Raw genomic sequence first — 14,736 nt, 5'->3', positions numbered from 1 at the left:
CATATGGCATTTCATTATTTTTCAACAGATGATAGAGAACTGCTTGATAACAATTATGAATAAACCAATGATTTTGAAAAGAAAATAATTTTGAAAAGAAGAATTCAATTAGAATGCTCTTGAAGCAATTTATAAACTTTAAATAGTGACAAGTAATTAAATAGTGACACATATAATTTTTAACAGCTATGACAAAGAGAATTATGGGAAGAAAAGCCCTGTAAGCATACCTTTGCTCAGAGTTCCTAACCCATAGCTGCAAAAATCAAACCTGCAAGATTGTATACAATTAAACTGGAAAACTAACTGGCTTGTCCAGAATTTGCTGTTACCTGCTTTGCCCAAAGCAAGAGGACAACTTCTGCATGACAATTCTGTTTCCTAAAATTGGAGATTACTGTAGAAATTGAATTTTCAATTTGGGAAGTCAGCATGTGAAGGAGAAAGAGGAACAGCTGTAGAGCAACAAAAATCTTAAATAAACATTAAAAAGATAAAATGAACTGTATTTGACAATTAAAATTTTTGTATGATTGCACCAGCTCTCTTGAAAGCAAACAGGGTTAGGATATACCAAACCGAATAACTTCTGGAAAGTCAACAAATCAGAGATCAGCAAAGAAATCAAAGAGAATTTGATCTATTTCCGATCAGGGATGCATACAAATTCCACACATTCTTTGAGCCCATACACATTTTAAAGCTACACTGCCAGCATCAATTTTTTCAAAAAACAGTAAGAATTTCCAAGCAATTCATTGAATAGAGCAGCTACCTCAGCCTAATCAGGGAACACAAGTGCAGAATCATGCAAATTCATCCAACAACTGAATTCCCAAAGATACATCGCTGATTTGTCTTTCCAGCCTGCACTACGAAAGGGTCAGATCCTTGAGTCAAACTTGGAAACACTTTGCTCAGTGGGGCTAGCTGCATGCAGATTAATAGTTTAATAAGGATTAGAGGGTGCAGACCCATGGGAACTAAGTAGTTATGAATTGCAATAAAATAAAGCAATAAATGACCTATATCCAACTACTGCTTTATTAAGACAGCAGCAATTACATTTTATTTAACTATGCAGAATACAGACCTTTACTTACAACACAGAGGGGTTTGACTGACAAATTAGTTTCTCCTTTTTACCAAACTTCTCAATGAAAACTTATTTTAAATGTGCTTGCTACAGCCTTAGAGAAGGCCTTAAGAATATTCCTCTCCAGCTCTGGACCAAAACCAACACATGCAGATTTTAAAGGCACAAACACCCCAAATGCTCATTGTACTTCTGCACTAAAAAAATGCCCAATATCTGGTTATTGTACTGAAGTCCAGTCTAAAACTTTAAAATCTTGTTCTTTTACCATATTTTTTCCAACAAAATACTTCTAATTTTGCACCAATTAAACTATTTCACTTTTAACACCATACTTCTTTATGTTCACAGTATTGAACAACACTTGAGACCACACGTAGAAGATAAAATTCATCATGCAGACAGGTACTTCTTTGCTATGAACCTGTTTTCACACAGGTAAAAAATATTTATCTGAAAAAATATTTATTTTTTTAAAAAATTATTTATTACAGTGAACAGTAATCAAATAGCAAAAGAGGATTGGGATGGCAAGCACAGAAATTCTATTTGTACCTCTCTCAGTCCCTTAAAGCTCACTTTTCTTAGGACCACACTTTTGGTGCCTCAGCAACCTGTGACCATTTATTGTGCACTGTTTTTTCTCTATTTCACAGGTCCTCACGCATCTTTTCCACAAATATGCTGCCTCTGTTTTGGGTAGAGGAATGTCTGAAATTGAATTAAAGATAGTTGCTATTTTATAGATCTAGTCATACTAAGTAGCTTAATATTGTCTTATCATTATTAGCAGCTTCTCCATCTTAAGTGGAGGGTATATTCCCTATCTCAAAATCTGAAATTGAGCAAAACCCACAATTTAAGTGAGAATAAAAATCTAAAAATAAAATCCTATCATTTTTCCAGAAATTACTTGAACATGACAGCTTTCAGTTAAATTAGTGTTGCACCAAAGTTAACTCAGACCATAAATGCCTGTATTGCATCAAGCAAAAAGAAAACGCTCATCCTCTTACTCCCTGCTAACTGTAGCACAATGTTTTTTATTTTATTATTATTATTTTTCCATGCAGTGTGTCCCATTTCAACACTTACATTTTTTACTGTTCATTATTGTTTATTGTCATCTTGATATCACAACTGCTAAAAATGTAACCACTCATTTATTTTTAGACTCACTCAAGATTTTTTCCTGTCTGACATTTGTCATAATGCTGTTACTATTTCTTTTAACAGTTTCTTTCATGACAAAAGCATTTTAATAATTCCACCACCTGCAAGCAACTTGCTTTATAATCAGAGATACAATAGGTAGTTTTATGATGCCCAGACTTGAAGTCAGGAACCTGTGTTTGTTACACTGTCTTTGTTGAGGATTTTCTCGTAATGGCTAGACTTTCACAGAATCATCTAGGTTGGAAAAGACCTTGAAGATCATCTAGTCCAACCATTAACCTAACACTGACCATTCTCAACTACACCAGATCCCTCAGCGCTATGTCAACCCAACTCTTAAACACCTCCAGGGATGGGGACTCCACCACTGCCCTGGGCAGCACATTCCAACCCCTAACAACCCCTTCTGGAAAGAAATGCTTCCTCATATCCAGTCTAAACCTTCCCTGGTGCAACTTGAGGCCATTACCTCTTGTCCTATTGCTTGTTACTTCATTAAAGAGACTCATCCCCAGCTCTCTGCAACCTCCTTTCAGGGAGTTGTAGAGGGCGATGAGGTCTCCCCTCAGCCTCCTCTTCTCCAGACTAAACAACCCCAGTTCCCTCAGCCGCTCCTCGTACGACATGTGCTCCAGACCCTTCACCAGCTTCGTTGCCCTTCTCTGGACATGCTCGAGTAATTCAATGTCCTTTTTGTAGTGAGGGGCCCAAAACTGAACACAGGAATCGAGGTGTGGCCTCACCAGTGCCCAGTACAGGGGTAAGATCACTTCCCTGTCCCTGCTGGGCACACTATCGCTGATACAAGCCAGGATGCCATTGGCCTTCGTGGCCACCTGGGCACACTGCTGGCTCCTGTTCAGCCGGCTGTCAATCAACACCCCCAGGTCCCTCTCTGACTGGCAGCTCTCCAGCCACTCCTCCCCAAGCCTGTAGCGCTGCTGGGGGTTGTTGTGGCCCAAGTGCACTTTGACTCACTGAAGTAAACAACAATCTCTTTTCTCTACCCAGCCTGAAACTTGTATAAGATATAGTAACCCTGAGAGCCACTCCTTATTTTTTGTCCACTTTGACTGAAAACACTCTTCCTCTTACATCCAACAACCTCTAGCACATTTTTTTTTTACCCTTTTCCTATCACGCCTTTGCAACTATACGCAACCTCAGATGGAATTGGAGATGAAGCAAGAACAGATATGAGACTCAATTAAACAGTCTGAGGCAGCACTCTTTATAGCTTCTAAATATATCGAATTTCTTCAGCAAAACTTAAACATGAAGCCACATCTGATTAGGTATCTCACCTACACAAAAAAAGAAATGTAACTATGAAAACTTTTCCTCTGTTTAAGGTTTCCACCTTCAGGAATTATATATAAATTTTAGATTTTATTTAATCAGAATTATCTGTGAAAACTTTGGCCAAAATGTGGTATGTCTGGAGTCCTGCAAGTCCCACTACCCCTCTGATAGATATCCAACAATGTTCACAGAATATCATCAGCAGCTAGGGCATTGTTTCTTATTAAATTGTAATTTTAATTCCTGCATTAAAATCCCTTTAAAACTGCTTAGTTCAAATATTTCATTCTTACATTTCGTTCATACACACATCTACAGTACATAGAAACCAACAAGTCACCTGATTTACAATAAAGTACTAGAATTATTTTTAACTTCAAACACATTTGCCAAAGAATTAGCTCACAGTCTGTTTTCAAGACATTCAATAGACATACTAAATGACACCCCTCTGGATTTTTTTCTAAAATCTTGTCCCATCTTAGATTCTAAGATAGATTCTTATATCCTGAAGAACAAATTAATAACTGATACACTAAGCCAAGTATATCAACACTCTCATCATCTACATAAAAAGGGAGAATAACATAGAGAAGGAAATTTTGGGGGGTTTCCTGATGGTGTCATTCCTTTTTTTGAGTAAATTTTTACAGTCTCTTTCTTGATTCATTGGGAAGAGAAACTTTAAAAAGGCATTAAAAAAAAAAAAACAAACAAAACAAAATTGCAGTCCCTGAACTACATTTCTCCTCTACCTATATCACAGCTTTATCCCCAGAGCACTCATAATAATGCATCAAAATACTCAGACCTCTCTGTCATTCTTATATACTGTGATTGTTCTCAGCATAGCTTGAAAAGGCCACCAAAACACAGCATTTACTGTCCTGTATTAAGGTGTTCAGAAGAAGTAACTGAAATAAGTTAATTGGAGTAAGTTAGAAAATCCAGACATAAGCACAATGAGACCAAGATAAAGTAACTTTTTATTTTTCATTCATAGGTTTGCTGGATATTTCAAACTAGACTGCCCCCTAGAAGCAGACACTGTTCTAGCTCCCTAGAGCAATCTATATATATTGATACATAGGTATATATATATTTGCAACATAAGCTTCAGGTGAAAAATTCTCCACCAGAATCCCAAGCATGTGGGATGTCACATGGCAATGGTAAGGTCAGGTGATTTTGTTGTTAAGACCTAAAAGTTAGTAATTGATCTGGTGAGTTTGCTGAATATATGAGATCATATTACATACAGAGAACAAATAGTCTTAACTGAAGTTATTTGGTTATATTGGTTATAAACTTAGAAAAGAATGAAGTAACTTACTTCACTCTAAGAATGTATGCAAGATCTTGTAATGAACCATACAGAAGTGTACTTTATCTAAAATATTAATACGTCTTTTTCTGTGGTATTAATATTGTAACTGAGTTAAGAGGTGACTACATATATCCTCAGAGAAAGATGACACCTTCAAGGTGATTGATTCTACCTTTTCTCCCAACAACTTGAAAGTGGTTAATGCTTTGGGCAGAAAGACAAACGTTAAAAACTGAATAAAACCACAGTAGCACTGAGGTCTTAATTCAACTTTTTATGCTATAAAACATTTCAGAAAATTATTTTGAGCTGTACTTCAATAACCTCCTTTACATAAAGGATAGCAATGTGTTTTATTGTGGGTTTTGTCCTTTCCAAGAATTTTAAACCTTAAGACTTTAACTAGTAGTATATAAACAAGTCCTAATCATTCATGTAGCAAGCACACTGGGGACACTAAACCTGCAGCTGAGGCATCTTCCCATGTTCAGCTCCTGTTTCATGTAACTGGTAGGCTACATAAACTCATTTGTACTAAAAGTAACACCTACACTTTATCTGCCCTGGTGTAATTACCTCATGATGTGGGTATATCATTTATTCTTCTTTATTCATACAAGCCTTCTCTACCACTCAGACCAAGTAAAGGATTTTGAATTGTGTATTTATCTTTACAGTGTTTTCTTCTGGATGAAGGAAGTAAATAAGCCATGTGTGTTTCAAATCTATGATACTACTGTTTAACCCTTCTTCTTCATTTTTACATAATATTCCACAGACTCTCACAAAAACAGAGAAAATTGCGAGTACATGCTTATCTCCACAGTGTGTTTGGCCTGAGCCAAACTAGTGAGTAGTACCAACTGCAGGAGTGATTCACCTCCCCTAAAGGTGAATCCTGTAGAAGGTCCCAGTAGAACCCTAACACTTAAGTCATCCTTTTCCCTATCAGGATAGGTTGTGTTCTAGTGTCAAAAAACTATTCTAGCAAGGCTAGAGAATTGATTTCCTCTTAGAGTAAGGGAACGCAGTTAATTTTTAGAATGAGCTTTACATATACAAATGGTATTAATAAAAAAATACAATGACAGACAGCTCACTTCAGTTGCCTGGGCAATTGAACACTGACACCTGAACCACTTTCTGGTATCTGTTACATCTACCTGAGCTCTAAATACTACACTGGATTCATGGAGATTGGTACTCTACTGGCTAGACAGAGCAAGTCAAAATATCTTAAGCTATCTCAAATGAACATCTGTGTTTCAACAGCTGAGTCAAGCCCAGTCTTATTGTAAATCTCAAATTTATGAAAATAATTTCTTAGTTCAAATTATTCTTTCCTGAAAAACCTGGAATGAAAGCAATCTCTCTTTACAGACTGTGACATTAATATATGGACAAAAAGGTATCTAGTGGCAATAGTTTTTCCTCATTAAATCAAGGATAATTATAATCTACATTCTGATGAAAAGTAAGGAAAGACAAACTGTATTGATTTACTCAAAATTTCATATAAATTATACTGTGAAAAGGAAACTTTATTGTAAATTCCTGACTTATTCTATGAAAAAAAAAATCACCTTGTTTGGTGAAAGCTGCTATAAAACAAAAACTTCTAAACATCTACCAAGTATGCCAAGTCAGCACATTTATTACTTTGATAAGTGGAACTTCTACAATATCACTTAGGGGGGAAAAAAAAAAATCCAAGGTCCATCATTTCTACTCACTCACAGTTGCCAGAATGTACTAAACCATCTAAAATCTTATTGTAAGGAATTCTTCTCTTCCTACTTATTCAAAACTGCATTTAAAAAAAAAAAAATGTCATAGTGGTGTTGGTTTGATAAAACAGTACAGCTTCCATGAGAGCCCTGTGCCAGAAACCTGCATGCATAACCTTAGTCACACATACTGTAGCATCACACGCACACACAAAAAAAAAAACTTAGGCGAGGTACAGATGGAAAAGATTCATTATAATCTACACTGAACTGTAAAACCATGGAATGCACTACTCACAGATAACAACACTACTTGCACATAGCATAGCACAGACTGTGAAAACATAAAAACACAATCATGAAGTTTCAGATTATGAACTTAAAACCAGCTGCCCCACCAAAATGGGAAGGTACAAAAAACAATAGAACATAATTGTCTTTTGCATTTACAGGTAAAAATATTGCAATTATTATTACCCCTTTCTATTCCTAAAACCATTACAATTCTAAATTCGAGATGTCACAATACTAGAAATCTAGAAGTGTGCAAGTTATTGCCCAGTGGGAGACTGACAATCTCCCCATTACAGCAATAGATTTTAGAGTGGGAAATGTAATATCAGTTGTTCTCAGGAAATGCTGAGTTTGTGATGTAAGAACCAAAACACGGGCAGTACATGATGACAAAAATAAAGAGATGGGCAAAAATAAAAGATAAGGAACAGATCAAGAAAAAAGAAATAAACATAAAGAAAAAATAAAAGACAACATTCCATGACAACTATAAAGCTGAGTGGCACTACGATTATGAAGTGAAATGTCAAACTGCAGAATTTGCTCTGAAGTTGTGTACTAATATGAGGACCAGAAACGGAAAGCATGCCTGGCTCCTGTACGCTTGTAAGATTTCGTTAACAGCCAAGTCAATGATCTAAGGTGGCTAATTATGATTTCCAATGAGTAAAAATATTAATTTGTACATCTTGAATGATGATGATATCATTGCAGACTGGTATCAAATGTATCAACATGCAGTGTTTAGAAAAAATGTTTCCTTGACAGCAGCACCTAATTCAAACTAATTAAACAAGCTCATATAAGAATCATTCATGAGCTTGTGCACATTGCTATTTCTGACATTCAGTACTAAAACACTGCTGTAGGAGTAGCAAGATATTTTTCCAGGCTAGGCCTTTAAATCATTCAGCCACATTTAAAAAAAAAAAAGGTACAACAGAGTAGAAATTTTATTTTTGTTTTTAAACTGACAACTAATACTTTATTGTACAAAAGCAACCTAAACATAATCCTCACTGAACAAGTTATTATCTCAATAAATTATGAGAGGTAGAAAAGTGCTTTTATGTGGTAAGTATAAATAATTTTCTCAGAGAAGAAATTAAGTCATACATATTGTCTCTCAATATACATAATAAATAGATTGTTTGGATAGCATAAGCTGGACATGGCTATCCTCAAGACAATGACTCTCTTTTACCCAAACAAATCAGGATACTAAATAACTTTTCTTCCCTTTGAAACAGTCATAACTGCTTGAGGCTCCTGCAGCATAAAAACAAAATATCTTCACAAAGGTCTCAAAACAGTCAAGCTGAAAATCTAAGCCAAAGTTTCATTTAACAGCCTGTCAGTTTTTTGATGTGAAGCTAATGAATGCAGTGGCAAACAAATCCATCAAAACAACTGCACTTCATCCCACCAAAGGGAAAAATACAACCTGCAGGCCAGCACTTTGATCTAAACTATCCACAGAAAACACGTTGCTAAGCAGCTACCACTAAACAATGCATGAGTAATTACTGACTTAATTTTATGAAAGAGAGCAATAATACTTAAGAAGCCCGAGTTTCAAGTAGAAAAGGTTGGTAGACTCTTCTCAGGTTCTACGTATCAGCTAAACAACAAAAAGCTTTCCAATACCAACATCTGAAAACAAATCACGTCTTAAAAGGAGCTGCAATACAAAAGAATCATTATAATGACTAGTAAAATCACCTAGTGTGACTCTATCCCTGATAGAAGGCAGTAAAATTTACATACACTTACACTGAGTGAAAGTCACCAAGTGGTGCAACAAAACACAGTGAGCAACCAGAGCAGTATTTGGAAATGCTAGTGCCTTCTCTGAAAGCTTTTAAAAGTATGGGTATTGGTTTGGCCAAGGGGTGATAGACAGTTGTAACAGACCCTCACACGAGGATTTGGAAAAGCAACAGACAGGTGAATGTGGGGACTTAAACAGTAATAAGAGGAAAATGGAAGGAAAGAAACTAAATCACCACTGCATAAAGAAGAAATAGAGAGCCCTGCCCAAACCTGCTCACCATCACCAATCTCCTGCACATTTCTTGCACAGAACCTCCACCTCAACCCAATTCTCTGTCCTGTGAACTACCCTGTCCTATTAAAAGTTTAGGTGGGACCATGCAGTCCAGAAGCTCTACACAATGTCAAAGAATGTGCTTTTTACGGGAATTGCCTGTGATTAGGAACCGATTTGCCAACATCCAAGTTTTTCAACATTTACAAAACAGCAGCAAGAGAAAAAAGGAATTCCAAGAAAGAAAAAAAAATTGCCTGCACACAAAAGCACAGGACCTTATTCAAAATTTAAATCTGCTTCTGGTTCTCAGTATCAAATTAGAGTGCCTAAAGTTTATTGATACCATCCACCAGAGCTGAAATTTGGACAGGTGAAAATCATGACTGAGAACTCATTTTGGCACCAGTAAGTGAGAGGTCTTGCACTGTAACCCTTGTATAAGGGCTACATTGGCATTTATTAGAAATAACAATTACAACAGACAAAAATATAAAATTAATAAACATAGATGATCCACAGATTTGGGATTGAGGCAGACGGTGTCCCATCCTGCAGCTAATAAACATCAGGAACAGAAGATTTTTCTCAGACTAAAGAAGTGTCTTTTATCTAATTGTTTCAGAAAGATTTTTATTTTATTAGACACAAAAGAATTATGTGTAAATATTTCTATTTACCAGTTCTAATAACTGAACATCATCCCTTGTTCAGCACACAGGTTATCTACTCAGCACCAAACAAAGTAGATACTACAAAACATACAAGCTAATTGCCACTGGCTCATCTGCTTTACCAAGATGAACAAAATGCACTGGACTCAAAACGTACTTCATGAAGCTACACATCTTCAGCCTGCTCCATTACAAAAATGACAAAATTCACAGAAGCCTGAAGAAATATCCTATCTGCCCCTATTTTGTACCATTTAATTCTTTTTCAGAAATAAATAGCATTCCACAAATGAAAGTTACAGGATTATTATGATTAAAAATACCTGAAGTTTAGAGTGTCTCTCATCCTCACAGAATATAACAAATACAACTAAAGTACTTGTAAGCAGAGAACTACCAACCTTTGACTCCCTAAATCCTGCCATTACCGTACATCAGCACTTCACCAACGACCCTCTGCACCACACCCATTTGCCAAGCATCTTCAGGAGAGCATGACTTTATTCCTTTCATCAGTATTTCTCTTCCTGTGTGTTCTTGTCAGTGGAAAAAGTCAGCACAAACTACACTGTTTCTCCCCTGGATTTGGGGGACTTTTTATTTTATCTGTTATTTCTCCATTTCTGCTTTTTTTTTTATTAAATCTACTTTTTAGTTCTGCTTAATTCTGTCCAACTTAATTCTGCCCAAAAGTGAGAACACAGCTCAAAGCAGCAGCCGAGTTGTAGCAAAGAGCTCACTGGAAGTGCCACCTGGTATTACTTTTCATGTGTTGCCTCCTGAATGTAAGTCTTACACAAACTCTGGAAAACAAGCCAGAGGGCACATTCCTGCTCTCAAGGTTCAACTGCTACAAGTGGTTAGAGTACACATAGTGAAACCAAGATCACAAGTTTAGCATTTTTAAAGACAGAAAATAATTTTTGGAATTTGCATCCATAGTCTCTCCTTAACCAGAGTTTCCAGTACTGAGGGTCTAAATGATCTGCGATTTAACATTTGCAATCAGTTTCACAGAATCTTTAACATCATCTCATTTCATTCAGGAAAGCAATATCATCACACAGCCTAAATATTTACTACAACTTTAATAGAAATCTTTTCCTGATTTTTTTTTTCCTGAAATTAATGAAGAATGACTATTGACTGTACTTCAGGATTTTTTCTTTTTCTAAGACAGAAGTCCAGCTGTAAGCAATTAGAAACTATTCTGTAAAAATAAAAGTGTTCCTGTAGGAAGGCAAATAATCAATCAACAGTATACAATATTCTCTAAGGACAATACAGCAACTGACCTAGATATTGCTGCATTTTGCTGATGCAGGCAATTTCTGCAGTACAATACAGGGGAACTAGGGGATCCAAAATATTTTTTTCAATTAAAATTCCTGTACATACCATGTAAAGAAGGGAAAGATAAGTCAAACACAACATCAGTACCCTGAAGAATGACAAATGGGAATGTAAGGTTGTGTGGTGGTTTTTTTTTTCTTTTAAATGAAATTACCAGAGCTGCAAATAAAACTTCCTAAAATATCAGTATTCTTTGGGCGTATCGACTTCTTACCTTTTTAATTAATACTTTCAGGAAGTTTCCTGAGGTTGTGATAAAACTAATCACAGCTATCCACATGTTTTTACAGAGAAACACCATAATCAATAGAGTACCCAATCTGCAGCAACTCTCTAACTGTGTTTTCAAAGTGTCATATAATTACAATTTAAGAACAGACAACCAGTTATAATACTTTCTCTGACTTGTTTACCCTATCTGTACGGCATAAACAACTATTAGTATTATGAACATTTCACTGTCTTTCCATTGGTTTTCCTCTTCTTACACATTTCTGTTAAAAAGATCTAAAAATCCTACTATTAGAACTTCCTAGCATGTTCTTTTTGATTTAAAAAGAGAAGAAAAATAAACTTTAATCCTCATTCTTGTGGTAATAATTAATAAAAAACCAAGCAAGTAACATTAATCATTTTGGCCATTTGCAAAAGAAACTGCAGTTCACATTTGACAGTGGTATCTAAGATTTCTCTACAGAAGGACACTAGTCATTATTGCTTCAGCTGCCACTTTGAAACTTTCAGGCATTTAAATTCAACTGCAGACACCACACAACTACTTTAATTTCTTATACTATATATGCATAATACTGCTCCTATGTGCAATAACCACAGAGCACAGAATTCAGTGTCTTAAGATGAAAGTTTTATCCCTATGCTGGAGAATTTTAACTAAATAAAACTGTATTTAGAGTACAGATGCCAAGACTTTCTAGCTAAAAATTCAGAATTTCAGAAGCACTTTTGGAGTGGTGTAAAGGAATAAAATTTCAGTAGCTTCAAAAAATTATCTTCTGACTCTGCTGAATTTAAACTTGACATTAAGTTTACGATATAATACAATAAGTGATAGGCACACTGGAGGCATAAAAGGCATAAAACAGTTAACAGTTTGTACTGGAGCAGCTGCACACCAAATGGTAGACTATTTTTTTTTTTAAATGTAAGAAATATGAAGCCTGTATACTGAAAGGGATGTAGCTGCAGGTATCACTACCTCAGCTTTGGTACATCTGAAGATAAAGTTTGCCATTCTTGAAGTTCAGCTGAACCAATTTTAGAGCTGCAGCACATTAATACCTTTTAAAATCCAGGACAGTTTTACCTGCCACAATTAATTCGTATGTGTCCATGCCCATATTCCTCTCAACTATGTTTCATTGTACTATCTACAGAAATTCCAAGCTATCAAATACATAGATTTTTTTTCTTAATTAACTTTACAGTCAACACCTTATCTGTTGGCTATTAAAAACACAGCTTTCCCACTAAAGGTAAAGACCAGCCTGAACATATTAGATGCGTATTAACATTTTCAGTACTTTCACTATTGTTAGTGTATGCACACAGAGCACAGAGAAAAAAAATATTTATGAACTTTTTCCCTTTGAAGCATATTCAATCTCATTAACAATAATAATCAATAGTGCCTAACATCATAAATTTCCATTCTTTGAGAACTTTCTTATGGTCTTTCAATCCCAAGGGTTTCATGAGAGTTCACTATCATTACTTTACTGTTAAACGTGCACATCTGATTTGCCCTTTATTCTATCTCATCTTATTAGCTAATATATTAAGCAAATCACTACTGAAAATGGTTTTTCAATAACAAAGAAAATGCAGAAAATGTCTCTGACTTAAATATTTGGAAAGCATACTAAACAAAGTTTATATATGCCATAATTCTGAGAAAAATCATAGAATATGCAAAACAGTAGCAAACTTCCACTGAACAAACTGCACACTTTCTTGATTTTGTGTATTTATTCACATCCTGTACATGAAAAGAAACAAAATCTCAGCCTAAAATATCTTCAGTAAAACACACCTCATTTTAAAACCTGAAAATATCTGCTCTGAGTTCATAGTTCCTTTATTATCTTGTACTACAAGATATCTGATGACATTGAAGATGAGAAAAGTGGAACTTGTTTCTTTAAACTTTAAATAAAGTTTATTTATGTTTCTTTCCAGATATCAAAATTCCTAGTTGAAATAAAGCACTTCCACAAACAGCAGAGCTTAGAGGAGGTTTAAAACCAGAAGTCAGTTGTCTTCACATACACTAACCTCAGTATATGTACCTTCAACTTAAAAATATCCATAAATAGAACTGGGTTTGAAGAACAATACATAAAGCTGCAAACAAAACTCACTACTGAGAGGAATACGCATTGCTGGAAGAGTAATACCCACTATAAAAAGAACAACTATAAATAAAATTTCAATGGCACTGTAAGGTACTACCTGATCTAATAGTTCTCCCTTTCTCATTGGCTTCCATAGCTTCTCACAAAGAAGTAACCGCAGGAAAGATTTACTTATGCATCAATTTTCTGCAATATGACTTACCAATTTTGCTGCTTTTCCATAATCAATCCATCGTATGGTGGCAAAGTTTGTTGACTCTGCACAGTTAAAACCATGGTTAAATCCTGCATGGTATCCGTATGGGAAAGTGATCATAAATTCTCCTGCCTCTTGGGTAACCTATAGCATAAAAACAAAACAAAAAAAAACTCAAAGTGAACCACATTATAAAAACAGTTCTGCTCCTGAAGCAATGGAAACTATATTTGCCTTTGCAACTACGTAGAAAGAATTTTTTTCACTTTGCACACAGTTGTGATTAAATACCAGAAGAAATAGTATACTTGAGTAAAATACATAGCTACATGTATTATTTTACAAATCCAGAAGGTACTTGCAAAAAAGCTAATCTTGGAGCAGAGGTTCACTGGTAATAAAACCTGGAAGTTCGGGGAACTAGAAAAGACAGTGCAAAGAATATATCAATCTTCATGACTGAAAGGAAGCAGAGATAGGCCAGACAAAAGTACCCACAATTATCATCCCTAAATGCTAGTACAAATTAATTGTTGAAGAAATTATTCTGTCCAGCACCCTGAAGACGTTTCTCTAGAACGGCACCAGAACTTTTCTTGGAAAGACTGAAGAGAGATCCTATTCTCAGCCTTCTCTCCCATACCCACTCATTTAAAAAACTATGATTTGAAGACATCAGGCTGTGACTGACAGCCTGATTTGCCTTTTAAGTTACTTAGTACTTGATGATCAAGCATAAAGTAGGAGAAAGTAGCAGTTAATGAGCCTTAACAGTTAAAGAAAACAATGTTGTTCATCCCAAAGGCACACTGGATACATTTGGATCCCCTCAGGCAGTATCTTTAAATTATTTCGGATAGGAAAGGAGGAAGAAGAATTAACAACAATTGCCCTGCACCAATTCTTCAGCCCTACAGCTGTGGCAGTGTGCTTACCCCCCTGCCCCCGCTTAAGCCATTACCACTGATGGGTGTTGTGATGGCTGCATTCTGCTTACACTGGACTTTGGGGAGACAGATGGCAACACAGTAGTCAAGGTCTGTCTTCCATAGTGACCCAGATGTCCTACTGGCATGCAAATATAAATCAACCATCTTACTCCATAAATAGTGGACAGCCCAGGGCCCACTGAACACTCCTGCACAGCAGTGGGCTGCACACCAGGATCTCCC

At 35.8% G+C, this 14,736-nt stretch overlaps 1 protein-coding gene across 22 annotated transcripts in view; it reads right to left on the bottom strand.

Moving 5' to 3' along the window:
* The window catches only part of KDM4C (lysine demethylase 4C), a 272,586-nt gene that overhangs the window by 201,939 nt on the left and 55,911 nt on the right, over positions 1–14,736 (bottom strand). For 20 of the 22 annotated variants that reach the window (XR_012621500.1, XR_012621501.1, XR_012621502.1 and 17 more), the window contains one exon: positions 13,571–13,708. Coding sequence is in view for 15 of the 22 variants with exons in the window: in XM_074811526.1 (XP_074667627.1) it covers positions 13,571–13,708 (138 nt within the window). In the remaining 7 variants the exon portion in view is untranslated. Of the gene's footprint in view, positions 1–332; positions 456–1,692; positions 1,808–13,570; positions 13,709–14,736 lie in introns of those variants that run through there. The other 2 variants (XM_074811541.1, XM_074811542.1) reach the window with 2 other exon arrangements.

Source organism: Strix aluco, chromosome Z (genome assembly GCF_031877795.1).
Source record: "Strix aluco isolate bStrAlu1 chromosome Z, bStrAlu1.hap1, whole genome shotgun sequence".
In the NCBI taxonomy this organism is placed as follows: Eukaryota; Metazoa; Chordata; class Aves; order Strigiformes; family Strigidae; genus Strix; species Strix aluco.
Note: the sequence above shows the minus strand (reverse complement) of the source record. Positions and strands in the feature narration are given on the sequence as shown.